The sequence below is a fragment of the Zonotrichia albicollis genome, chromosome 2, assembly GCF_047830755.1.
Source record: "Zonotrichia albicollis isolate bZonAlb1 chromosome 2, bZonAlb1.hap1, whole genome shotgun sequence".
In the NCBI taxonomy this organism is placed as follows: domain Eukaryota; kingdom Metazoa; phylum Chordata; class Aves; order Passeriformes; family Passerellidae; genus Zonotrichia; species Zonotrichia albicollis.
The window spans coordinates 69,408,132-69,435,608 of record NC_133820.1 but is presented as its reverse complement, the minus strand read 5'-3'; the positions used below and the strand labels follow the sequence as shown (position 1 = coordinate 69,435,608).

At 40.6% G+C, this 27,477-nt stretch overlaps 1 protein-coding gene across 1 annotated transcript in view; it reads right to left on the bottom strand.

Moving 5' to 3' along the window:
• Positions 1-20,850, bottom strand: part of EPSTI1 (epithelial stromal interaction 1) — a 50,061-nt gene extending 29,211 nt beyond the window's left edge. The window contains exons 1-5 of the mRNA XM_005487307.4: positions 20,551-20,850; positions 9,646-9,704; positions 7,598-7,681; positions 3,654-3,727; positions 2,938-3,021 (exon numbers count right to left, since the gene is read on the bottom strand). Coding sequence (XP_005487364.2) covers positions 2,938-3,021; positions 3,654-3,727; positions 7,598-7,681; positions 9,646-9,704; positions 20,551-20,744 — 495 coding nt within the window. The 5' untranslated portion in view covers positions 20,745-20,850. The remainder of the gene's footprint in view (positions 1-2,937; positions 3,022-3,653; positions 3,728-7,597; positions 7,682-9,645; positions 9,705-20,550) is intronic.
• Positions 20,851-27,477: the final 6,627 nt, after the last annotated feature.

The window sequence follows — 27,477 nt, the reverse complement described above, 5'->3', positions numbered from 1 at the left end:
TCAGTCAAGACCTAAACTATAAAAGGAAATGCTAAAGGAAGGGTAACAGCAACAGAGATTTAGTGACAGGAAACAGAAATATCCATTGCACTGAAATCATCCAATTTTACATGCAAAATAAATGAGAAAAGTTTAAAAAACAAGAAGCCAAGTATCAGCTTGCCTAAAATAAGCTGCTTACTTATTTTTTGGGTAATTTGACAAAATTTGGGTAATTTGACAAAATTTGACAGTCCTTTCATCCAATAGACACACAGGAAATTATGATCCAGTCTGGTCAAACACTGTGATGTGAAGGGCTGCACAAAAAATACCAACTCCTGACATCTACTACTAAGGAGAAAATAATAAAAAAACTACCTGTCATGTACTTAAACACTTTCTGTGGATTAGACACACATCTCAGCATCTGGGAAAAATACAGAAAAAGGGAATTCCCTGCTCATGTTACAAAGTCTTTTCTGAATTATTTAACCAATCATTAGCTTCCCATACCCAAACTCAGGCAGCCCCCGGTTACCCCATGAACAAACCCCAGCAGTCCCAGACAAGCTGCATGTCTTGAAGTGCATGGGAGACCTGAGTATTTGCTCACACAAGGTGGCCCTGTGGAGCGCAGAATGAAGACTCTTTCCTCTCTCTGGAAGCTAGAGAGAGACAAGGTAGATGCCAAGCTGGTCTTCCAGCAGCTAATAACCCCATGGTTAATTAAAGAATGACAGAGAGAGGCAGGTGGACTCGCACAGATAGTGAGGCAAACCTCCCATATTTGGGTACTGCTTTGGCAGACTCACAGTTTTCGCTTGTTCACAAAGATAATGGGAAAGGGAATGCTGCTTTTCTCTGCAAAACCAGCATTAAAACACTAACATAAACAGATCCTAAGTTCACAAGCAGCACTGGCTTACAGTACATCATCCTTACAATCAAGGGAGAACTGAGCTGAGTATCAGCACCCGTTCTAGTCATCACACATTAGTCTATAGGGCTTCACCATTCATGTCTGTTGGCAAAGAAGCTTTCCAGCTGTGAAAGTTCCCGGGCTCCTGCTGATAAAGCTGGCTAGCTATTATCTCCTCTCAGACTGTTACACAATTTGTTTTTTATTGAATGAATAATAACCCTGAGCAAAAGAAGGGCTGGCCAGCAAGAAAAGACAGCCTGTGAACTTGCAGAAAGACATGCTCTCAGCCAATGCCCTACAGGTGCAGTTGAATACAAATTTATCACTTCAAATAAAAAGGTAAACAGAGCCCAACACTGGTGGTACAGCACCAGTAGGATCCATGTCATTCTCAGGTCTTGGAAGCCTTTAATCTGTAGACAGGGTGAGACAGCCAAATTGGCACTTTCCAGTTGCTTTTCAGCATGCTCTTCTTAAAAGGTTAAATATTTAATACCTAATCATCTTCCAAGAAGAAATCTCCATCAGCTCAATCACTATTGTGGAAGACAATCTGAATAAACAAATTTAAACTAAGACTTCCCTTTCACACAAAACACCTCTGTTTTGTGTGATTGCTTTGTGGGTATATGTTTATTTAGTCAAATTAGTCTGTTTGGCGAAGATGTTTGCTGCAATGTTACATCCTCCTTCAGCAAAAACAGATACGGTTTTACTGTCTACAACATCTATAAAGATTTTATAATCTGTGGGAGTGAAGGTAAGGAAATTAAAGAGCATGAAAACAAACCCGATACATCAATATATTTTCCAGGTGTAACTAGAAATTATAGCAGTCTTGTAACATTTTTCTTGTCCAATGCCCACGGGCAAACAACATATATTAAATAATTAATCTACTCTCTTCCACTGCTATCATCACTGTATCTGGAGCTGTACAAGAGATGGTAACAGCTAACAAAATTTTCAGGAGATAGTATTTATTGTCCCTGTAAGCTATTGCGTATAATACTAATTATACACAAAGTATAATACTAATCACTGAGAGACCAGGAACAGACTAACCCTCACCTAGAAGCAAATACAGTTATTTTTGTTTATGCATGCCCTTGCACGCCAAACAGCATCAACGACTTTTTAATTAACTCTCAACATTCAGTTTCTGCACTGAAAATCATTTTTACTGTTGTGGAAACAAAACATGCAAACCTGAAATCTCCCTTTCTCTCCTTGTTAATGAGCACATCAGTATCATGTTCCCTCTCCTTTCATTTTTCATTTAAATTCCACACTGTGTTCTCAAGCCAGTACTACTTGGTTGCCACCAAGGAGACACAAATGAACTTTTACAAAGGGCTGTACAGCACAAAGAAGGAGATGCTTTATGAGAATAACTGGAGAAAGCAAAAAAATTAAAAATAATAAAAGAATTTTTGAGTGAGTTATCATTGGTGTCAACATATGGAGAATATTAGAAGGAAGAGTGATCTGGCCTATTAACAAGACACCTGTGTGTGTTGGCTGTAAAAGGGCTGGAGGGGCAGTTGAATTTCAGGGTGCTCTCATCCCAATGCAGGTAGACTACACTGACCTTTCCATGATTTGGATATCTTTTCCATCCTGACAGGCTGGATTTTCTTGTATTCTTCCCATGTGCACAGGCAATTATGGATTTCTATAAGGTCTTTGTGCCAACTGCTACAGTCCAATCTTAGAGAGGGAGCTCATGCCAAAGAGAACCATATAACCTGCACACAATTTACTCCTGACCTCCCTTTCTGCTAACTCTGCCAGACAGATGCAACAGAGAGGCTGGAGTTTCTGATGAGCCAAAGGAACACTCAAGCCCCCAAGAACCCTGGGCAGGCATCCTTCAGTCAGCTACGAAGAGGAGGAAGACTACATTTCCTAATTCCTCAATACCATCCAGGGCTACCACTTAATTTAATTAGCCAGCTCCCTGTAGCTGAGCAAAATCAAACATCAAGACATGAACTGTTATATGGCTTCAAGTCTGCAGTAACCAGATTTACCTTTTCTCTCTGAATTGCCTTCTTTTTCAGGATTTCAACTTCTTCAGCTGCCTTTTTTGCTTTTATGTATTCTTCTCTTTTGTGCTGTGTGACATAAACATAGGAAGTTATTTTACATATTTATGTAAACAAGGAACACATAAGGTAACTTGACTCCTACAGTGCACATCTTTCAAATCTAAAATGTGTTAGGGGAAAGTTTCTGGATTTTTTTTCACTTTAAATAAGACACTGAATTATGAAGGCCGTGCAACAGCTACTGCAATATTGGCTTTAAGAAGACTGAAAAATCTAGGACTGATAAATGGGCATCCATGCAAGGACTCACACAGCTGATTGATAACTTGCAAGCATTTATACCTCTTGTAACACGAACAACATTTCCACATAAGCACGGGACAGGGTGGTACATTGATCAATTAGTCCAAGCATAAGCATCATGCTGGAAGATACAGCATGGCATTTAAGTGGCTTTACAACTGTTCTGGTTGTTATTTGAGATATCATCTGTGATACAGATTGCTACACATTCATGGAAAGATTTCTCATTTTCTTTGGTGCAGAACATTAGTTTCTGATTTTCTGCTGCTTCCTTCAGGTTTCATGACTTTCTCCTGTCAAGCAGCTGTGAGTTCATTTTATAGTCATACAAAACACTACAGAAAAAGCTTTCTTTTGAGTTCTAAAAATAAACAAATACATTTATTCTTACTGACCTTTTTCTGGTACTTAGATTGCAGGAGAATCATTTGTTGGTTTTGTCGTACTTGAGCCTCTGATTCATTTCCACCTTAAAAAAAACCAAAAATATAAATGGTACTTTGTATGAGCATTTTAACTGCAAATGCTGGTCATTTCAGAATACAGCAATATAACAGACTGGATGTATGAATATACAGGAAATTTTTCATAATTACAGTAGCTGTCTGACATTAAAGAGAACAGATAGGAGACCTTTTTGATAATTCTTTTCATCCATCAAAAGCACTTATTTACAGAGCACCCACGGTATCATCCACTCTACCAACAAATATGTCCCTACAATACATGATCAGTTTACTGAGGAACTATTCCATTTTCACAAAATCAGTCATGCTTTGCAGGTGAGTTTTCATTTTCACATTCAACTATCCCCACCTTTGCTCAGTTTGTCACACACATACAGTCAGAAATTCTATTGCTAAAAAGTTTATCTTTTATCAAATTTAGGATCTTCGACTCTTCCAGCTCCAATGGGATGCTATCATGTTAATATTTTCTAAGTAATGTCTTAGGGCTCAGGGAAGAACCCCCTTTCTGAAATGGAAGTAAAAGCCTTTCCTACAGACCTCACATTCATATCCAGGTAGTAGAAAGCATCCTTTTCCAAGGCCATGGATTCTCTTTTGTGAACATCTAAAGCTCTGGCCATAATGTTCAGCCTTCAATAAAAAGAAACAAAATCCTCACAAACAAAGAAGGCAACTACACAAAGAAAGTGATACTAGCTCTCAAGGGATTGAGGAGTGACTTTAATTCTATTACTCTGTTTTATTTTCCAAAGTATTTTCTTGCTGTAGGAAGGGAAATAATTTATTCACTTCAGTTGTTGCAAAAAATAACGACAGCCCTTACTCCATTCCGAGGATGGGGGCTGTATTTCCCCAATTTATTGTTTTCATGAGAAATTCCCCTTTATGTGCCTCCTAATTCTATAGAAGCAGCTAGACCAATCTGTGCTACCTCAGGTGTCTGATATCCTGGGCTGTATCAAAAGCAGCATGGGCAGCCAGTCGAGGGAATGTGATTCTGCCCTTCTGCTCACTTCTGCTCTGGTGAGACACCACCTGCAGTGCTGCATCCAGCTCTGGAGTCCCCAACAGAAGAAGGACATGGACCTGCTGGATGGAGTCCATGGGAAGGCCTCAAAAATGATCAGAGGGCTAGAGCACCTCTCCTGTGAAGAAAGACTGAGAGAGCCAGGACTGCTCCCCCTGGAGAGGAGAAGGCTCCAGAGAGACCTCCTAGCAGCCCTTCAGTACCTGAAAGGGCTTGGAAGACAGCTGGAGAGGGAATTTTTGCAAGAGCATATAGTGGTAGGACAAGGAGGAATGACCTTAAACTGAAAGAGGAGAGATTTAGATTGAATATAATACAGACATGTTTCACTGTGAGGTGCTGAGGCACTGGCACAGATTGCCCAGAGAAGCTGTGGATGTCCCATCTCTGGAAGTGTTCAAGGCCAGGCTGGACTGTGCCTTGAGCAACCTGTTCTAGTGAAAGGTATCCCTGCCCATGGCAGGGCAGTTAAAACTGAATGATATTTAGGTTGCCTTCAGACACAAACCATTCTATGAATTGCAAGACCTTTCAGAAATGTAAGAAATACTAGGAGGGATCACCCTTGTCTAAAGGTAGCTCTCTTCATTTACTAATGGAAGGTAACTAATCTTTAGGAGCTTTTGTGACATTCAGTGAATGGGAGATCAATACCCTAAGCGTGGCAACATTTCTATGGGCGCAAATAAATCCCTAAGATAAATTCTCCAGAGAGAATGGCCATAGAGTATACAAGCAATAAGCTTAAAGTAGCAATAAGCATCTAGCTGCCATTGTAGTGTCTCTTCCCCAGGTCTAGAAAATAAAACTGCTGCTAAACAGGTTTTGAAACCTATTAAATGCCTAATCTTTCTCTTTTTTTTTTTTTAGTGTTTTAATAGCAAAATTTCTTTTGTACACTGTAGTTTTTTTGTTGGTACTAGTGGATGCTGTCTCAGAACAAATATTTTTCTGATCATTATTAGAAATTGGCTACAGCCTTTCAGCCAGGTTTAATTTATTCAAGCTGCCTTAGCTGTAATGTGTCAAATGCTTCACTGAAGTCAGAGGGTGTTGTGATCATATATAATAATACCAGAAAAGAGACTGTTGCATTTATCAGGCATGATTTGTTGCTCCACTTGTTGCTTACAGAGGAGAGTAGAACTTGCATCCTTCATTGCTCTCATCTCTCCATGATGCCTGAAAGTTTTCCAGTCAAATATTACAGAGTTGAAAGCCAGAATACTTATTTCCCTGTGGAAACCACAAGTGTTAAAAAACTTTAAGAAACTTCAACTTTATTTAGTGATTTTATTTAGTGATTTGGACTAGATGTGCAGTCCCTTAAAATCACTCTGAGAAAATAACACATGATACTTTTTTCTCCTAATGAGTACCTACAGGGGTGAAATTAGAGATGCCGTTTCAGCTCCAAATTCGTTCCTGTGGGAGTGATATGTTCTAATAATCTTTGCACCTCAGTTCTTTTCAGAGGCACTGAACACAGTACCTGTGTCTCAGCCTCCAGGAGTCTAAGTGGCAGCTAGAGAGTGACTAATGACATCATATTTTCTTACTTTATTTTTTTTTTCCTCTGAAGTTTCTTCTTTGCCCAGAAGGAATTTAAATGCAGTGGGGCCAGAAGTTAGGACTCCTTACACTCAGTCCCTGCAGCTTTAAGGACACTCTCAGCCAGGTAGACAGCTTGCACACATCAAATATGTCAAATTTCTTTTTCCAGACTTCACATTCTTCATCAAAAAGCTCTATGGTCTTTTTGTGACAGAAGTATGTCTTCTAAAAACTTCCCACAAGCAAGAAGCAGATGTTACATGTGGACTCACAAAGACTGTGTCTGGCCACACAACTGCACATGATTTGAATACAGGGCATTGCCACCACTGCAAACAACTGTGACTCAGCTGCAGGGCAGAACATGTGGGACCAGGATCACCTTGAGCCAAAAATCAGCTCTGGGTTGGAGCTCAAATTCCTCTATCTTCCACCTGCTGTACATTTTTATACACTGGACACCACCACAAACTTATCTTGTGTAGCCTGGCAGAGAAAGAACTTAATTTGCAGGTCAAAGCAGACCACATCCTGCACTGTGCACCCCAAATTCTCCTACAAAAGCCAAGGTAAGGAAGGGCAGCTCTTCTTTTCTAAAACTTTTTAAAACTAAGCCAGAAATATCACTAAATTCAGTACTTTATAGTGGTTACAATTTAAGATATCTCCTACACTTCTCCTCACCCATCTAGAAAACATCTTGCTTATCTTAACATCCACATCAGTTATGTTCACAGTGTCTTAAGTTCTTGCAGCTTTTTACCATGTTTTTCATTTACTTGTCTGTTATCTTCAAAAAAACTGGTAGTACAGGGCTTCACACACATTTAGCCTGCAAATGATGAAGCTGCAGGGATCACTTTTGCCTCTTCAAGAGCCAACAGCCAGGAAAGCACACACAGACACAGAGGAGTTTTCTTATGGGTAACTGGAGGCTCTCCAACATGCTGTCCATCTGCACACTAATGACAAGTGCGTGCCCCCTCAGAGACATCAACCACAGACAGTGTAAACAGCAGGAGGGTTAATCCACCTGTTTTCCCCAAATGGTAGTACAGATTTTCTACCCTGCTCTTGACAGATTTCTTGAGTGACAATCTGTGCTGTTTTGTTTCAGAAACATCTTCCTTGCCTTGATCATCAAGAAGCACAAAGCACATACAATAGACTCAGGTCAGCCCTTATTGAAACTGAATCTCTTTTAATAAGTAGAGAGAAAAAGTTAAACTGTTTCATGTCTTGGAAAATTAAATTTTGGAATTCTCAATTGCTGATTTCCATGTCTTACCCAGTCTCTGTGGCACCAACGTAATTGGCCCTGGCCTGTGCTCTTTCTTCCATTGCTCCAGGTCATCGAGCTCTTTCTTAGCAACTGCGCAGGTATAAAAAGAAATAAATATATGGAAGTTAGAGGAATACTAACAAGCAGCCATTACAGCTAATTGCATGTAATCCTGAAGACCATCCAGGAACCAGCTTGCTTCTCAAGAGATGCAGACACCCGCACAAGAGGTTATGCTGTCACTGCAATAATTAGCTAATAAGCAAACATTTTTCCTAACTTGAGACTGTAATGGTGAGCAACCCTAGGACTCAACCCCAAAAGTAAAGCCAAAACCAGCTAGGAGACTGCTAATAGACTGCTTTTTAACTTCTGGGAACCTATAGGTAAGTGCCACAGTATTTATTCCTTCAGGTAAAGCAGAAGTTGTTACGATGAAGATGTTATTACTGCATAGAGGGAAATCCTTGTGGTGTAATGCTCCCCAGCAGGGAAAAGAAAAGTAATTTTCCCTCCCAACCACATGCTCCCTAAATAAAAACAGGAGGAATGCATGAATCAGCTTCAAATTAAGACACTTCAACATAGGTACCCATGTGAGATGGGCAGCAAGCTCCCAGCATAGTCAGTGCAAGTCAATACAGCCGGGGTGCAGCCATATGCTCCAGGATGGCTGATTTAACTTCTCTCTTTGTCGACTGACAGAGAGAAAAGCATAACAATTCCTTAAAATAGCAAGGCCAACAAAGCCTGTGGAAAGAGGAGCTGTGTTTTACACTAGCACTTCAGTTGCTCTAGAAGCTTATTTCACTCTTACAGTTATGTGCATCCTAATGGCTGGCTATGGCTATTGGAGGCTAACACCAGGCCTCCTCTAAGAGGATAAAGCCAGTGTTTGGGTAAACCTCTAAAGAGACCCAAAAGACAGAGAACAGCTTTTTATTTCACCTTTAAAACAAGCATTTAAGTAGAGACTGTATCCAGTGAGGTCCTATTTCTGCCAGCGTCCAAGACAGAAATACTTGACATGCTTCAGACCTTCCACAGTGGCACCACAAAGTGCAAACAGATCTTAATTAGAGCAGCAGCACCTTTGCTTTTAACATCATAGTCAGATCTAAGATGATACGCTGCTATTCTTCCTTCAAAAAGATACAGTTTGGTTCATGATAAGTCCATTTTCTTTCTTGCATCCAAAGGAAACCCAGCCACACCAGCCTGCTGGTAAAGCATTTCAGCCAAATTCACAATGTTTGAGAAGAAAGGATTTGATTGCACTGTTTCCTCAAGGATTCAAGATGTGAGAAGTGCTGACTCACACTCCTTCAGCTTTCATGTCTTGCATAAATCAATGCCCAGGTGCGTAGAACTGCTGTGCCCAGTCACCACTGTATACAGAATTTATTTCACATCTGACTCTGGCTGTAACTTTGCCAATAAAAGACTTCAACATATGCCTGATCTTTCTGGTAGAGATTCGGGGTGCTCCTGCTTAGCTACTTTCACAAGCAAGACTCAAAGCTAAGCAAAAGTGAACATCTATCCACAAACACTTTCCACTTAAAATTACTTTCATCAGTTTCAGTAGAAAAGCCACCTACACTCAAATGCATGTTCAAGAACCAACAGTGTTTGCAGTTGCTTTTGTTTCCACATGGGAGTATTTTCAAAAATATTTCTTATTTATATTTTTGTTCTTCCTCCTCTTAACCTTGAGACTGTTCAAGGTTCCCCAATATGAATTCAATCCTATAAAAGTTGGATAGAGCTAATTCCAGCATAGTTTTTCAGAAGTCATCTTGAACAACTCCTGCACTGAAATTACCAAAACCCTTCCGACAAGATTTATTCTGCATGAAGTAAAGCCAGATGATGAGTCACTCTTAAGAAAAGCTACATCATCATGGAGAATGCTCATAGCATTGGCATTACTGTTATATCTGTACATATAAAAGCATTGCAAAAATGAGGATAAAAATTGCAAGAGCAATAAAATGCTAAAATCCTGAAGTTATTCAAGTGTGTGTATTATGATATTAGACAACTCAACTTACTTTGCTGCAACTGTTTTCTTCTGGTTTCATTTGGAGTTACCAAGACATATGGGCCAACACTAAAATAAAAGAATACACTCTTATTTTTCCTGTTCACACAAAATCAGAACTAGAATGTGTTCCTTCATCACCAGTTTTCTGCTGTTGTAGCGAACAACTTCATAGAAAAACTAGTATTTATTCTGATTCAGCTCTTTAGGAATTTTTGGTAAGTACTCCAAGGAGTTCTTGTTATATTTGTAATTGGCAGCAGATACCAAGGATAATATTTTCAGGAATTTTTAGCATAGCCTTTGCTGTTCTTTTTCAAGTCTTAATCCAGACTGCTGACCTCAAATCTTATGCCTTTCAAGTCAAATCACGTCCTTGCATCACAATGTTCCATGTGGAAGAGCACTGTCTGCGGGGAAGAACACTGGTGCTGGCAGTCCCACCCCTTACCTTGTGGACACCAAGCGCCTTGAGGACTTTAAGCAGTCTGCCCGAAAGTTGTCCAAGGGGTGTGCAAAGTCACACTGTTTGTGATGGACCCAGGTGACTTACTCTCAGCCTGAGCCTCAGTTTCCTTGCCAGCCTTTCATTTTCAGGCACCAGGAATTCCTTGGGCATATCCATCTTGCTGTTACACCTAAGGTGCAACTCACTGAATCAGGACAAGGGGCCTGTTTTGCCAGACTTAATTCAAAATGCAGTTGCTGTCTCAAGGAGCTATCAATCTAATGTGACAGCAAAGAGGCAAGCCAGGGTTCAGAGTGTATTAAGAGACTCGAGGTGATCAAAAGAGTGATGAAAACTTGTCAGTTCCACTTGGAGAAGACAAAGGGCTTTATCTCCATTGTGTATTGTGTGAGTAGGAGTTTACACGGCTCCCACTTATCAGAAGCTGTGCTATGGGGGTGCAGATTTACCAGAAATGCACTAAGCAGAAGTTGGCCCCACACATCAGAGTCTTGGCAGGGTTATATATGCATGTGTGGGCACAAATATTTCATCTGGCTTCATTGCAGGAAAAGCACAAGGAGAAGAACAGCTAGCAAAGAATAATTAGGGGGCGAAGGCTGAGCCTCTTCAGGAGGGGCCACAGGGAGTGGCTAGAGGACAAACTAGCAAGCAGAGAGAGAAGTTTGCAATGGAAAAGTAATTAAACAGTAAGGCCCAAGACTAAGGCTTAAAAGGGGAATGAAAATCAAGGAAAGAGATCAAAGTGCCCAAAGCTGCCTGCTACCGTATCACTGTAATTCAGGATTTGGTAAGAGAGTATTTATATCCAATTACCTCTTTCTCTTTGAAGACTTATTCTAGGAGGATGTGGATTAATTTATAAGATTAAACTAGTAAAGATAGAGCCGTGAGCTTTAATGGTGCCATTTAATATGATCTTTTCCCTTTCTGCCAGCATACTATGGTGCCCCCGAGACAGTGAGACTGTTCTGCACATCTCCACTGAACCCCAGACCCTCCAAGGCTGGAGTGAAGAGGGCAGCAAAGCCCCAGTGACACTCACCACACAACTGCAAACATTACTTAAAAGAAGCTTTGACAACACATCTCACTTATAGCATAACACTCCCAATCAATGATGTTGTTTCAGATTTTCTCTATTTGATTGAGTGGTAGCACTTCCAATTTATCCCAAAGTGCCTTTAACAAGCTGTTACACAAGGTATCTGTTTCAAGATATATTTTTTATAGCTTTTGTTTTTGTTTCAGATATTAAGATCATATTTCTCTCAAGTTCATACACAAAAATTATTAAGTACCTTTTAAACTCCCCTCCTTTCCCTTTGGCGGTGATAAAAGTGGCTGAAATTGTATGTTGCAATGCTACATATCTTCCTCTCCCAAAAACTGATCAGTGCTTCTAGATACCATGCTGCTTCACAGCACTAGAGGGCAGAAGAGTTTTTATACCATATACTTTGATGACTTCAAACAGCATTTGTCTGGTTGATTTGTTTTAAGTTATAATCAATTTTTTTAAAAAAGACCTTGGCTTCTCTGGACATGTATGAGAAATCACGGTATCAAATCTAGCTCTTTTGCCATTAATCATTTCCTTCATCTGCTTCTGCTTTTTGGCTGGAAGGCTCACACCCCAGGAAGCCAGGTGGGGGCCACTCTTCTGGTACCTGACCATGGCCTCATCTTCAGCACCTCAGAAGGACTGCACATGAAATTCAGCAAAGATCAATCAGCTTACCAAAGAGGTGGAGGCGACAGTACATTTACCATCTGTTTTCCAGAGAGCAGATTAAGAGTTGTTGTGTTTAAAACAGTGTTTATTTGAAAACAAAATTCATTTCCATCTTATTGAAATAAAGGCAAAGAAAGTGAGGATGCCAAATCTTCAGTGGGGGAGAGAAGGGGAGAACAGGACACCAACTTTTCTTTCTCTTTTATCTAATGCTTTGTTTTACTTATTATTAGAAATAATAAGTGGGAAAAAAAAGCAGAGGGGAGCATTATTGAGTTTATCTAAGTTCATAGTATTCACCTTGGTCTCTGGAAAGAAATGCCAGAGTGTGGGTTTGGGTATTGGGATCAGGAATGGCCTTAAGCTGAAGGAGGACAGGTTCAGGTTAGATACTAGGAAGAAATTCTTTACTGGCAGGGTGAACTTGAGGCACTGGCACAAATTGCCCAGAGATGTTGTGGATTCCCTGTCCTTAAGATGTTTAAGACCAGGCTGGATGGGGCTCTGAACAGCCTGTTCTAGTGGAAGGATTCCTGCCCACAGCAGGGTGTTGGAATTAGATGACCTTTAAGGTCTCTTAAAGAATCATTCCATGATTCTTTGATCAGGGAGAAGGAGGAATAAGTACATGGTAAATTTCCTGTGTGAGGGGTGAAAGTCAGGATTTCTTGTAGGGTTAAAAGGCAAGGAACCTTGCCTTTTAACCCTACAAGAAAGGAAGCCAAATGAGCTGTTGCCTGAGAAACTCTACGTGCCCTACCAGTTCTAAAATCTGCACCTAATTTTCCTTATTTTCTTGAGATTCTCTTTTTGAAGGAAAGAAAGTAAATGCAAAAACCCACCACCAGCTTCCACCTTATGTTTTTATCCAGTTTGCAGGATATTTTATGTTATTTCTTTGTTCAGGCAAAACCTCTGATCCAGTTAAGCCTATAAAACCTGCTACAGCCTGTCAATTTAATATTCCAGTCAGTTTCTGGGTTGCCACAGTAGCCATAAGTCTGGAGCAAATTATCCTACTTACCTGGGGAGCAATTAAGGAAATGTGAAGATTTGAAGCTATCAGTGGTCTGCAGAATTTTGTGCTTTATACCAAAGCACACTTTATGAAGTGCTTCAAAATCCACCGACAGAAAAGATTATAAAGAATTTAAATTTACGGTTTCCCTAATAATGATTCTAATTGTTATAAGACTTAAGCCTATCTTTGAGGTAGAGTTGTTTTATAAATACAAATACAGAAGTCACTGGAAGGGGGAGAAAGAACATCTTACCCCAGTTATAGCTCTTCAAAAAAGACAAATCATCTTCAGCTTTTATGGATCATATTAATCTTGATGAGTGTTTTTTGTTTTATTTTCTCTGCAGAAAATAGAATGTATTGACTCATTACACAGACTGAACAGATATTAATGAGAGTAAGAAAGTTGTAACCCAATAAGAGAATGTTTCTATATTGAAATTTAAAAAAAGGAACCTCCTATGATTTTTCAAGCAGATACACATACCACAGTTGTGGGATTCTAAATGTCTATATATCATTGTGGTTTAACCCCAGTCAGTAACTAGGCACCACATGGCTGCTCGCTCACTTGGCCCCTCCATGGCATGGGATGGAGAATTGGAAGGGTTAAAGTGAGAAAACTCATGGGTTGAGATAAAGTCAGTTTAACAGGTAAAGCAAAAGCTGCACACACAAGCAAAGCAGGAATGGATTCACCACTTCCCATGGTCAGGCAGGTGTTCAGCCATCCCCAGGAAAGCACGGCTCCACCACATGTAACAGTGATTTGGGAAGGCAAACTCCATCGCTTTGTACATCTCTCCTTCTCCTTCCCCCAACTATGTATGCTGAGCCTGATGCCATATGTTATGGGATACACCTCTGCCAGCTGGGGTCAGCTGTCCCACAGCTCTCACAACTCCCTGTGCACCCCAGCCTTCTCTCTGGTGGAGTGGGAGGCAGAAAAGGCCCTGACTCAGTGTCAGCCCTGCCCAGCAATAACAAAACGTCTCTGTGTTACCAACACACTTTTGGCCACAAATCCAAACCATAGACCCACAGCAGCTACTATGAAGAAAATAAGCTCTACTCCAGCCAAAACCAGCACATACAGAGAGAGATATAAAACATTTCAGTCAGGAGAAATATGCAATAACTTCGTATATAGTCTCTAATGATAGTTTACACTTTGAGTGATCAGTAACACCATGTCTAAAAACTTAAATTTTGAATCATATGTGTAAGTCTACTCTTCTAACTAGCTCAAGGACACCTCTTCAGTGTTTTAAAGGCATTGATGATAGCAACTTTTGTTCTACTTTCTTTCAGGTTTGTATAAAATAGTTTATTTCTAAAATTGAAAAAACCCATGAGGACTGCTGCTCACTGGTAATAGGTTTTGCAGAGCTGTGCTCTTCAGTTTTTCCTCAGGTCCACTCCAGCCATCTACCACAGGAGAGATATTCAAATGAAGTGTGAAATAGTTTAAAGAGTTAGAAAAGGAATGGGTGTTATAAACTGTATCCAATTCCCCTGTGTTTTATACCGTGTGTGCATTGGAACATGAATGTCACAGAGCTGAAAGCCAAATATCTTGCTCTGCTGGGCAGAGTACTCTGCATAACAGACAGAAACTAAGGAGAATGAAGCTGGAGAGCAACAAAAATTACTAAAGGGAAGGAGGCATGGGCAGATTCAGTCAGAGGAGTGAGATACTGCATTAGATAGTATGTTAAGACTGAATTTAAAAGAGATCAGACTGCCAAAGCCAGCTCTTGAATTTCCTTCAAAGATACACTAAGCTGAACTTTGCATTCATTTATCAGGAATTGTTTTAAGAGCTGTCAAGTCCACACCACCACAAAGTATTGTTTTCACCAAAGCTCCCATGCCTGATGGAGCAGCCACATGCTGCTGAGCAGCACAGAAGCTGCCAAATTAAAGGGCTACAAGATGCCAAATCTCAGCAAGCAGATAACTGTCCTGTAGGTATCCCTATTTTGCAATGCACACACAGCCAGATGCTAATGATAATTGACAGCCACAATTCTAGACCTCAGCTGAGCAATATGCTCTGTGTCCCAGCAGTGCCATAAGCAGATCTCTGGGAGAGTATACAAACCTTACTTGCAGGCCTGGGGCTCTGGCTTTTCATCTTTATCAGTGGCATCATCTTACCAGTTTGCAGCTCAGAGACAAAAGTGATTTACTGGGGCTTAGCATTACAGACTGTCTGATTTATCCTCACTGCACATGTGCTTTTAACACAAGAGGCAGAAAATTCATTACATTAGCAGGAAATGTTCATCACGAAAAATCTACCTCCATAGATTTTGTCCTGTGTTTGCCACAGGCCAGGAATGCACTTAATTAACACAGTTCAAAAGATGTCTGGAAGATTATTAAACCAGGGTAACTCACTTCTGTATCTGGTCCCTTTCATTAAGAACAGACAACATTTTTGGCATTGTGAGAATGAAAGCAAAGAGTTAGATCCTGAAGAAGTGAACTTGCAAGGGGGAAGAGTGAGAACGGAGAGGGAAGCAGAGAGCAGCCCAGGAGAAAGTAAGAGTCAGAAATCTGCAGGAAAGAAACAGACTTGAGGTTCTGCTTTTACCCACATGCTTGTAGAGAAATTCCTGAAGTTAAAATTTAGTCAAAAGACTAAAACTGAAACTTGGAACTGAATTTCCAACAGTTCAGATGAGGCTCAGACTCAGCAGTTTGTTGTGGTCTTAGCACATCAGAAAGAAGAGCAGGTGCTTCAGTCACACTCTGTTTTGGACAATCTCAACCAACTTCTGAAGATCCAAGGCAATTGCCACCCTGACGGTTCAAATCAGGAAGCCAAGGGGTAGCTCTCAGCCCAAACTTGGCTCACAGCACAGCTTTCTCTCCTCTGGAAACACTAACATGCCATTAGTCAGATAACACCAAAGGGGCAGAGCTCACTGTGGCAGGGCTGTAGATCAGCAGCAGACCCAGCAAAGTCTAGAAAAGTCAGACATGGCTATGATCGTGCCATCCCCATGTGCTAGAGCAGCTCAGTTCCCCCAGTGTAGCACAGCATCAGGGATGTAGGGAGAGGGATGTAGGTATGTAGGGAGCATGTCAGAGCCAGCTGGATCGCCTGGTAATCCCTGGCCTTGAGGAGCACAGAGCATCATACGTGGGCAGGCCAGCCACTGGGCTTGGCAGCACCTAGTGCTGAGCTGAGCTCTCCCCTGCAGGGCTGTGCATGTGCTGCATGTCAGGCTTGCCAGCATGCCTGCAGAGCTCAGCAGGTCACATGCTGTACCACATGAACACTGAGATTTGAGCTAGTGCCATGTTCATCTCTGCTTCCCTGACTCTTCTCTTTTCAACAACGTATTTCCTCCTCCGCTATCTCTGTATCAGAGAATTTGTCCTGTCATTGCCCCTGACCAAATAAAACATCCTCCCATACATTCCTTATTCATCACTTTGCCACAGGTCCTCATCAAGCTATGCATCATGAGAACACATCAGAGCTTGTACAAAGCAAGCTCTTCCAAAAAAGCCTTCTAATACAGAATATGGAAAGACTTCCTTCCCTGCCCCAAACATTATTTGGCACAGCAACCGCCCCATCCAGACTGACAGTATAGTTATTGTCTTACAGAGACCCTGCCACCAATCCTGTGCCTGGAGAAAAGGCTGGCTACTGACCATGGCAAAGCTGGGCATCTCTGAAGCGCTCCACTGGGCTGTAAACATTAGTACATCAGCCTGAAAGACAGAGAGTTGCAGGACTTCTCCTGTGCAGTAAGTGGAGAACAAAAGTCTGAACAGAGTTTCTGTAATTCAAATTACCTGTCTTGCACTCCCACCATTAGCCTGGCAGTGGGCAAAACAAGTATTTTGCTAAAAATTCGCCAACGGTTTTGTAGACTGTCCTAGGTTACAATATAAAGATGTATTCTATTCCCATCCTCTAGAGCTGCTGAAAACAAGAGGGGCATTGTTTTTCCTCATCTCCTGTTGATGGGCCCATTAATGCCTTGCTGCATGACTCAGAGATCACTCCCTCCAGCAGCCATTTCTCTTTAAGGGCCCCACCACATGACTCACAGAATGACATCAGCTCATTGTGAGATGCCCCGCCCAGGGGGAGGAGCTAAGCATCCCCACCTGGATATCATCTGGGGTTGGGACAGGACAAACCTTTTCTACTAAATCTTCAGAGGAAGAGTATGCCCTTTCTACAGGATCACTGCTCCAACAGAACTGCATTTACTACTCCAGGAGGACTGCAGCCACCAATCCAACTGGACTGCGACCAACACCCTGACCAACAGGGTGTCAGGTTGTATTCTGACTGTCAGTGGTTTTTCTTTTGTATTATTGCATATATTTTGTTTGTTTGTTTGTTTTCTTTTTCCTTTTCCTAAAAAGTTGCATTTCTGACTTGGAGTCTCTCACTGGTTTTGCTTTCAAACCAGAAAATAGACTAACTATTGTTTTTTTTTAAGGAAACTTCAGTTCATGAAAGAACTACTAAGTATAGCCTGGCAGCAATAGGATGAGAGGTCTTATAACACCATGGGTATTTTGGTTTGGTTTTTGTTGCTTTGGTTTTTTTAAATTCAGGATTAAGATTGGAAAAGAAAGGAAAGAAACCTCTGATAGATTTGGCTCCAGTATCAAAGAATACAATTTCTGAGTCAAGCATTCTAGCAAGTCTGCTCTCCTTTCAAACAAAATGATGAGGGACTCTTACCAGCTGTGCAGCAGTGTATCTTCAGGCTTTATTATTTTGAATTTCAGTTTTTAATGGATTTTACCAGAACCAATATTATTCTTGGCAGCTTTAAAGGTGCTAAAGGCAGACTGCTGAATGGGGGCAGCAGTTTCTTTTTCAGGCACTAGCTATAGTTCACCCTCTAATTTCCCCACTTTCCTCCACCTTTCTTCTGTACTGACTTTTGTTTCTGAATAGGTATGAACAGGGGCAATTTGGGAATTTCCTTTCTACAAGTTAATTTCATGGCACTTAGCAGACAAAGTGAAGCCACTTAAATGCAAGCTTATTATTATAAGCAGTTTCAAGGTCTTGTCATCCTGGTGACTTTTTTCCCATGGCCTGAAACCACATTCTATGTATAACTGGGTGGGGATGTACAAAGTGTGACTTCAATTTTGCATTTGAACAAGCACTTTTCTTAATTAGGACCATTTTATTGTCACTTCTCGCCCTTGACATATCATATAAGGGCTTTTCCAAACCAAAACTATCTAAACTCTAATACCAGCTGCCCACCTTGTATTTTTAATAGTCTGGTTTGAATATTTAGTGCTGAACAGGACTGCAACATGCTACATCCCACACATATTTCCTGTGTCCAATCTAAACAAAAGATCTCCTAATATGACCCAGAGATGTTCCTGAGATGTTTTCCCAAATTTTCCAATTTTTTCTCACAGCCTGAGACAGAGAGTTTGCATTGAAACAATTCACACAGAGCCTTCAAAAGAGACTCCAACTACTGCTTTGCTGGCAGCAGAACTATACCCCTGTCTGTTTTCAAAAAATAGCAAGCAGAAGCTGGAATAGAGACACTACTTGGCACAGAGGTATCCTGTTTGGGCCTCTCATGTTCCCTCTGCTATGCATATTCCAGAAATCCTTTAGTAATGTTAGTCTGAGCTTTTTTTCTCCTACTGTCACCCTGTAACTGCAGCTTTCCAGCTGCTCTTGTTATCCCAGAACCTGAAAACCGGAACCTGAGGGTGTTCCAATATTTTAGTTTTAAAGGTCATATTAAAAGATGTCGCTGGCTAAAAAGCTGAGTCAGCTTTATCAGCAGTAAAATGATATTTTAATCTGAAATCATTCTTCAAATGTAGGTTGAGAAAAATGAAGTAATAATTAATGAAACCTTTTTTTTTCCCTTTAAGAATAAAGATCCCTACTGTTCTGTTTCAGTATTTCAGATGCTATTTTCTCCTTTAATCTGTATTAGTTAAGGAAACTGCAGTTTAAGTGGCTTCATCCCATTCAAACTGCCAGGTAGCATCCCCTTTCTAAAGGGAAGGATGCAAACCCCCCTCTAATTCACTTCATTTTTTTTATTAGACTATTAGTTTCCCACTCATATTACATGGTTTCTATTCCAAACTGCCTTTCCTTCATCCCTCTTCTCATTAACTGAATACTAATGCAGAGTTTAATTTGTACATCTGAGATTTAGGAATTAATTCTTTGTTAGTACTTTATGAAGACACAGAGAGAATATTTTCACACAGCAGAAAATAGTGCTCAGTCTTTGCAGAGGATGCACAACAGTTTTATGTCTGCAAGAATCATGTAAGATGAAAGAGGGAACAGGGATTTGTGTGATTATATGTGCTCTGGCCTTAAATTCTGCAGGGAGCTTTGGCAAACCAATTGATTAATTATTCACTTAACCTTTACCAGGGAGTTTGTATGCCAGACAAACTGGGTAAACATGGTCATGCCAATGGGAAAGCTCCCACTGGCCCTGCTGCCCCGTCTTCCCCCTGAAAAACAACCCAAACAGCAACAAAATGCACACGTTACAGCTACATAAACAAACTGGGGCTGTCCTTGCTCTACTGTGGATATGTGGCACTGTGAGAGCAGGCAAGATAGAGAATTTTTCATATTTGGAAGTGGCAGAAAATAAACAGACAACTAAAGAATTGTTGCTTGCTCTCCTGAAAGTCAATCATTAAAGCGCTGATGGATTTTAAAGAGACTCAGCTTTTAATAGTCCCTGTATCTTGACTACCCAATAGGCAAGCATTCATGGGATTCAGTGGAAAGCTGCTGATCTCTGCTCACCATCAGCTGCCTGCCACCTCCTCCAGAGGTGGCTCCACCTTCTTCACCCAGAAGGAAGGGAAAGGAAACTGAAAGAGTTTGCAGTTTTGCCAGCTGCCCTTTGAAAGACGGAAGAAAAAGAAGCAAGCTAAGCAAAACCAGCGCAAAGCAGTAATAATCTTAGCATTATGCACTGTTATAAGAACTCAGAAAAAGCACATATGGTGAAAAGGAATCAACACTTGCCTATGGTCATCTAAGTATATTTACATTAAACATACATGCATAAAATGCAAACACAGAGCTTTCCGTTTCTATTCTGCATTATATCTGCAAGACAGAGCTTATATAAGTTTTCTCAGGATTGTCAGTGGAAAGCAAGAGAGGGACTAAGCAGAGATTCCAATAAAGCAGCAAATGCTGAAGCTTTAGTTTTAGTTTTGTGAGCATGAAGTTCCTGGAAGCTGTTCTGTGTCCTTGACTGCATTCAGAGCAGTGTTGGAATGCAGCCTATATCCATCTCTGAAGCCAAAGTAAGTATTTTTAGACTTTCCAGGATGAAATATTAGGAGGCACAGAAAACAGGGAGCTAGAACCAGATTTGAAATTTCACTTTGAAAAAAGACAGACACCACGTATGCCAGTATCCAAGGTACAGAACTGGCCACTGCTATGGCACAGGGTGTAAGCTATGCTGTCAAGAAGCCTTCCAGAACAACTTAGGTCCCATGTAGGAAGCTCCAAGGAGATGGCAGCATGCTGCCTGTATGCCCAGCCACATTCAGGCTCTCTGTAAAATGTTTTCACCTTTAACAGTGTACACCTCGAGTAAACTGGAGAACAGGCACCCAGTGCAGGTAGTAATCTACATTGGTAATCTCAGTCAGGCTCCTTGTTACTTACTATTGCTTTTGCTGTTGTTGGTGCGCTGATGCTTGGCCTCCTTGTTTCTCTTCAGGCGCTGCCAGCTTCTGGGTGTTTTCACCCTTCTCTGTTTCCTTGTTGCCATGAGGGTTACCCGGAGAGGAAGATGGCATATTGAAGGCAGTAGCTGTCCTGTACCTGCTGCCTTCCTTCCATCCTCCAGCCTCAGACATGGTTTTGCAAGTACCTTGCCTTGGCAGAAACCAGTATTGCTGCTATAGCTAGGGGAACACTCAAATTTTGGAGGTGCCAGAAATCAGTTTCAATTCCTGCTAAACTCCTCCCCTTCCTGAACTTTGGGCTGGCAGGCATGCCAACACATGTTCTAGTTTCTGAGGCATCCACCAGCTGAAGCTCAAGTTTCATCATCTCAATCACAGTGTCCAGGCAGACAGAGGTCACAGGGTGACAGCAAAGCTGATCTGCACCAATAAACCAGGTGACAACAGTTTGTGCAGAAGCATGGGGAGATCTGACATTTTTCTGATAATTTCTGACATATATTTCTGATCTATTTGTGACATTTTTTTAACCCAGCGCTTCCCTATGACAGAGGGAATAACTCTTGGGGGTGCTATTACCTACCCTTGAATGTGGAAGTAATGCAGGTTCTTGTTAATAAAGTTCTTGAGGCAGATTAGAGTGAAAAAACACTGAATGACCAGTGTTTGCAAATATGTGTGTGTGTGTGTATATATATATATGAACAGTTTGGTTGCAATGGAAAGTAGCTATATAGCCATTTTGTTTATTATTATCTATAGCAATATGCCAATATGCAAGCATAAAGATATCACTTAAAATGTGCAAGGGGAAAGAATTGAAGAAGGAGAAAGAAAGGATAAGAATAGGAAGATGCATAACGACCACCCCTTGATTTACAATGAGACTTGAGTGTTGCTGTTGGTTGAAGTGATGATTGAAGGTCTTGATCAGCCTGCAGGGGGTGTGTGTAAGAGCAGGCAATTTGGCATGGTGGAAAGCACCACCCTGTTTCCACAAGATCTGCCTCTTATCAGCCTCAAAGCCCAGCTTGTAGTCTCTGGCAGTTATAAGTTCACCCCTTCCGTGTTTTGCAGGCCTGAGGTTTGTCACTACGCACCCAAAATCTCATCTCATTCTTGGTGAGTTGCAAACCTGGTCTCAGCAAAGCACCTGGTGCCTTCACAAATGGGCAATTACTTTGAGTCATAGTCCAGTCTCTCACAAGGGGGTTTTTGGTTTCTATATCACATGAGTGTACAAGGAAAGATGAAAGAGAAGCTAAAACCTAACCTTCAGATAAAACTTAAGGCAATGGTCCTGAAAAATTCTGATTTGGCTTTTCAATTCTGTTCAATCAGAAAACTACTTTGACTTTCCTAATTCTACCTGAATAGAGGACAAATACTTACTGAAAATGGAGATTGTTTGAGTGATCACATCTAACCAGTGGTGGTGTATCTATGGGATCTGCAAGGCTGGAGATCACCAGCAACATTTTAAATATCATTAGTAAATAAAAGATGTTTGTCAACTTCTAACCCAAGCAAAAAAGCACTATCAATGCTACTCCAGGTTAATGCAGCAGAACTAAGGAGGTCCAGCTCCACTCATGCAGATCTCATCACTCTGTCCTCAGCTGGGCAAGCTACACTAGAAACACACTGCTGGCCAGGTTTCCTGACTGCCTGGACCACCTAGGTCTCACAGCACTCTCCACACATGCAGGGGAAGGAGTAAAGGAAAATGCCATATGGAAAGCCACAGGCTGCCTGGTGGTTGTAGTGCTCCTTGGGACCCTGCCACCAGCAGCTCACCTCCCAGAGTTTCCATATCCACAGAGACCCATCTCCTAGGGCTGCCCCAAGAAGGCAGCACCAATGGTCTCTGCTCCCCCCGTCCCTCCTAACATGCTCTGCAGCAGAGATAATCTTCATTTGTACACAAATCATTCTGCAGACTTTGGAGTGCAAAGGCAGTGTGTTGTAAAGGGATGAACTGGTGCATGGTCCCTTGCACCACTTCCCTTCACAAATATATATATATCTATTTAATGTAGAAGGTGATGGCAAACGAAAGCAAGCACAAAGCTTACTCCCTTCCATAGAACTGGAGGGTTGATATAGGAGATGCAGGAGCACTAGAAGTAGCACAGAAATTATAGCCAAAATAATGTCTGAGGACTGCAAAGATTTGTGGGATAACAGTTGTGCCTACAGACACCCTATCTGGTAAAAATCCAGCTTTGACATCTGGAGTGTTCTTATCCACGCAGATTGATGTCTTAATAACCCATATTTAATTACAAAAATTGATTATAATTAATGTGGCCACTGCTGCTGTGTCTTCAATCCTATAATGTTATGTAAAATTCAGATCTAGTGTCATTTTCCTGTTGAAATTTAGAAACTTTTGGCTGAAAACAGTAACTGTAGAATCTAAATATTTATATCTATATTGCTGAAAAAAGAGGGATGTGAAATGAACCCAAGTGCGAGAAGCTTGATCACTTTTGTTGCTTCCATGCTCATTTATTTCATAGCTCTGTTGTGGACAATGCAAACCAACTCTATCCAGGACAACATCCAGGTCTGGCTCTAAGGATGGTTCATGCCAAACATAAACCCCAGAAAGTCAATACTGACTAGTGCACCAGATTTACCTTGTCCACCCCAAACATCTCTTCATCACTATCCCAGCAATCTCAGACTCACCCCACAGCCTCTGTGTGATACTCCAGTTTATCATTCATCAGCCCTTCAGTTTCATGCTGCTCAAACACAACATTTCACAGGCTGCAACCCAGCTCTTACACTGCTTCAGATGCATTGAGCTGAAATATCCCCAGAATAATAATCAAGTTCCAGCATCATGGCAGTACCACCTAAGGCTCTCAGGATGCTTGGAGTTTGGTAAGGACATGCATATTGCCTCCACTAGGATCCACCCAGCCCCTTAGCTACTTCTAGCCTAGTCTTGGGCAGCACATGTATGAGTCTGTACTAGCTGTGTTTAGGAAAAAGGATCAGCCTCCAGCCCTGTTTTATTTAGTGTCATAGATGTTACACAGATTCTAAAACATCAGAATGCCAATGCATTCAGTCTCCTGGAACACCACCAAATCTCAACCTTCTCAAATCCTACATAAGGATTTTAATTCAGTGCTTGTATTTTTCTAGACCCACCAAATACTGACTGCCAGTTCTACCTAGGGGCTATATTTATAGTTGCTGCACATCCCTAACTGGATCTGAGGCTGCAATGCATTGGCCCTTGCTATCAAGTGAGCACTCACACAGTTGGTGGCTCCTTCCCTCCCACCAGTAGGATAGGGGAGAAAATAGGAAAAGGAGTGAGAAAATCCGTTTGTCAAAGTAAAGCTTTTTTGTCTGTAAAGCTCTGTTGCCTCCAGCTATTAAAACCAGTTTTTTTTAATTTTATTTTTTGGGAGACAGAAAGACAGAAAATGATCTTTCTTTGCTCTGAGAAAATTTCTCAGTGGACATGTGAAATATTAAGAATCGTCATATTCCCTCCCTCACCTGTGTTTCTCATGAAATTGCAATAATAAAACAAAATAACTTCTCTGGAGGAACATTTTGTACTGAACCTTTATTTCCAACTCTGCAGCATCATGAACTATACCAAAAATGAGAGGTATCAAAGACCTTTTCTCACTATGAGGGATCTGGGTCAGCCAAGTCATCATTTCTTTGGGAATGTTAGATAGGATAAAACTCTATTCTATGAAAGAAATAGTATTAAAACCCCCATAAAATTTAAACAATGTAATGTTCCCTATCTTTCCTTGCCTGAAGACAACTGTTCGTTCTTCATTATTTTACTGTTGGCTCACGGCATTTTAAGGTTTTGAATTTTTAAGGCTTTTTTTTTTTTTTTTTTTCCACAACCACAGACACATTTCATTAAAAACTAAGATTTTTTATTTAATCCAAGAATACTAGAAGCCTAAAGCCTGAAGAAAAACATTAAAATGAAGGAGACCTTTGAAAGGACAGCCAGGTGAGCATTTATACCACCCACTTTCTATTTTGCTCAGAAGCCAGGAAATGGTATCAGAAGTCCTTGATTGCTGGAGAAATGTTTCTTCCTTTGTAATCCACATTAAAACACTTAGTCCTGCAGCTGAATATGATGCTCAATGGTTCACATACAAAGCTTTTTTCCCTGGATATTTTAGCTAAGTAGGTAAGACACACAGCTGAATATACTACAGAGCATATTAAGTAATTGATAATTGGGAACATATCTCTATGTTTTAGAGCAATGGCAAATGATGGCAAATGTCCCCAGAGGAATATCTATAATTAGAAATGCTTATTTAGTTGTTATACCATGATGGCAAAATAAGAATTGAATTTTTAGAGGTGCAGTTTACTTTACCAATGTTTTTTCTGGCTGAGTACTCTACTTTCCTCTACAATTAGGTTGATTGCTTTCTGCAGGGTTGATAGAACTAATTGTTACAGCTGAAGATGCTGGAGAAGAGAATTTTCTATGATCTCTGGAGAGGAGCCCCAAGAGGAGGGTAAAATGTCAACATTTGGTTAAGATTTATTCTTGTTTAGATTGAGGACTGGAATTTGTCAGGTTCAGCAGAAAGAATGCCGTTAGCTTTGACAAGTACGTGTGTGTGGATGTGTTGGGTAATCTATTTAGGAGATGTAAAATGCTGCACACACTTCCCATTTTATTGCAAAAAGCTGAAATTGACGGTACCTGTCAAAAAGTATCATCTTCCACCCTCTAAAAGAAAATTGACCCTTGCTTTCTCTACAGTATTACAGCAGGTTCACCTCTCCTTTAATTAATACTGCTTCAGCAAATGGAAGTGGGCATTGAAAATATAATTAACCTGGGGTCCAGAATTTGCTGTATTGAGGTCTGGTGCCTGAAGATTATTGCTACATTTTAGGAGCAGCTCTTTAGCCTGGAGGATGCTATGCATATCTATATTGCTATCTATATCTATATAAATAACACTAAATAATAAAGCAGGGCTGTTTTAAAGGTCTGATGTTATAAAAACAATCAGGACTACAAATGAATGATTTATATAATTAAAAATGCCTGCAAAAATCTATTGGAAAAGGCAAAATTAAGTGGTAAACTGCGCAAATGGTATCAGAAACAAAGATGTCTAAGAGCTATTACTCCAGCTCTATGTCCAGAAGGAAAAAGTCCTTGAGAAGTCTGGCAGTATTAAAATAGTATTTGCTGTATTCTTGAATAGATCTTTTTTCTTAACAGCCTTTAAAGCATAGATTTACTTATTCACAAACGATACATGAGCTTTTTGGCATATATACTATCTTCCACAAGGAATAATTATACTCTTTGAATTCCTAAAGGCCATGATTAGTTCCAGCTTAGGATTTTATATAATATACTACCTTGTGGTACCTAGTCAGCCAAAGGTGTCATACAGACAATTATAGTGTCTAGAAAGAACATTACATTCTTTATTGTATTATGTTTCCAAATACATTACCTAAATAAATTAGTAGAAGTCCACAGCTCATGGTTTTTTTTAACTTTTATAGTTGTGGTAATTAAATATACAAATGCTTGTAGGAGAATTAACTCTTACAACTTCTAATCCTGGCTGAGAGGATTTATTCTTCATTCATTTGTATGCTCATGACAATTCAGCAAGGCTCAAGTACTGACTTTTCCAGTTTTATATGATATGCCTCATGATTTCCTTGATAACTTTCAATTATACTCTCTTCTCTGCCTGACCTCAGAAACTTCTAATCTTTAGGATGAAACTCTGGTCACAGCCATTCTAATTTCACTGATCGGGTGCTACATTTACAGATCTTTGGAAATTCTCAGTGGTAAAAATCCCAAATACTCACAGGATCCTTTTAATCAATTTCACAATATTTAACCTGGTTTAACCATTTCTAGATTCTCCTTCATTCCTGACAGAGACTCTTTCCAGCATGGATCCTGACTGCAACATGAAACACTGCAGCACAGACTGGTTAGGGAAATAATTTATAGGAAAAGTATGCAGACAATTAACTTCAATGGCATAACAAATCTGGACAACATTGCTACACATTAATAGCGACAATATGCTGGAACACACCAGTGTTTAGGATTGAATTAAATAGTAATGGACAGATTGTCTACACCAGCACCACCCTGTGCATAAAGTAGCACACAGCTGTGCCACGCTGAGAGGAGCTTTGGGAGAGAACCATAACCACAGACCCAGCTGCTTTCATTCCTCCCCTCCCGGCTTCCAAGGAAAACAAACTACTCTGTTTCACTCCTGGCAGAAGATACGTTTTCCTCATGTTGATTATGTGGTTTGCTCCGTGTAATCGATACGCTTCCTGCAGCTCTCTGTTCAGAATCAGCAGCAGTGGTGTGGCTGGTGGTGTGAAAAAGATGTTTTGAGCACTGTTCTCCATCTCAGAGTGTGCCTGGATGTATTTGTATGGACCAAAGACCCAGTGTCTTTAGGAGTCCAATTTTGCTTGGGCCCTTACAATGACATAAAATATTTCCTGTGTTCATCGATTATAATTTCCTTACAAAGGTGATCAAGCACCTGACAGGGGCAGATGCTTTTCTGGATTTGATACTTGCAGAGGAGGAAGAATTTGGCTGCTGTGAGCAGGAGACAGTAGTATTTGGGCAAAACAGCTTTGAATTAATGAGAACAGAATCTGTCCTGTTAAGGGGTCTCAGAGATCAGCTTGGAAAACTAATGAAGAGAGACCATAAATTCCAAAACTTTCAATGTATTGTTTTTTAAATTGAGTTTGCTAATCAAGAAAGTAGTAAGCAACATGCTACTCTCCATCAGTTCTATGCAAATAAATGAATAACAAAAGATTAGCTGGGGACATTTTTATTGATTCTAAGATAAGTTTTAAGTTTCTAAGA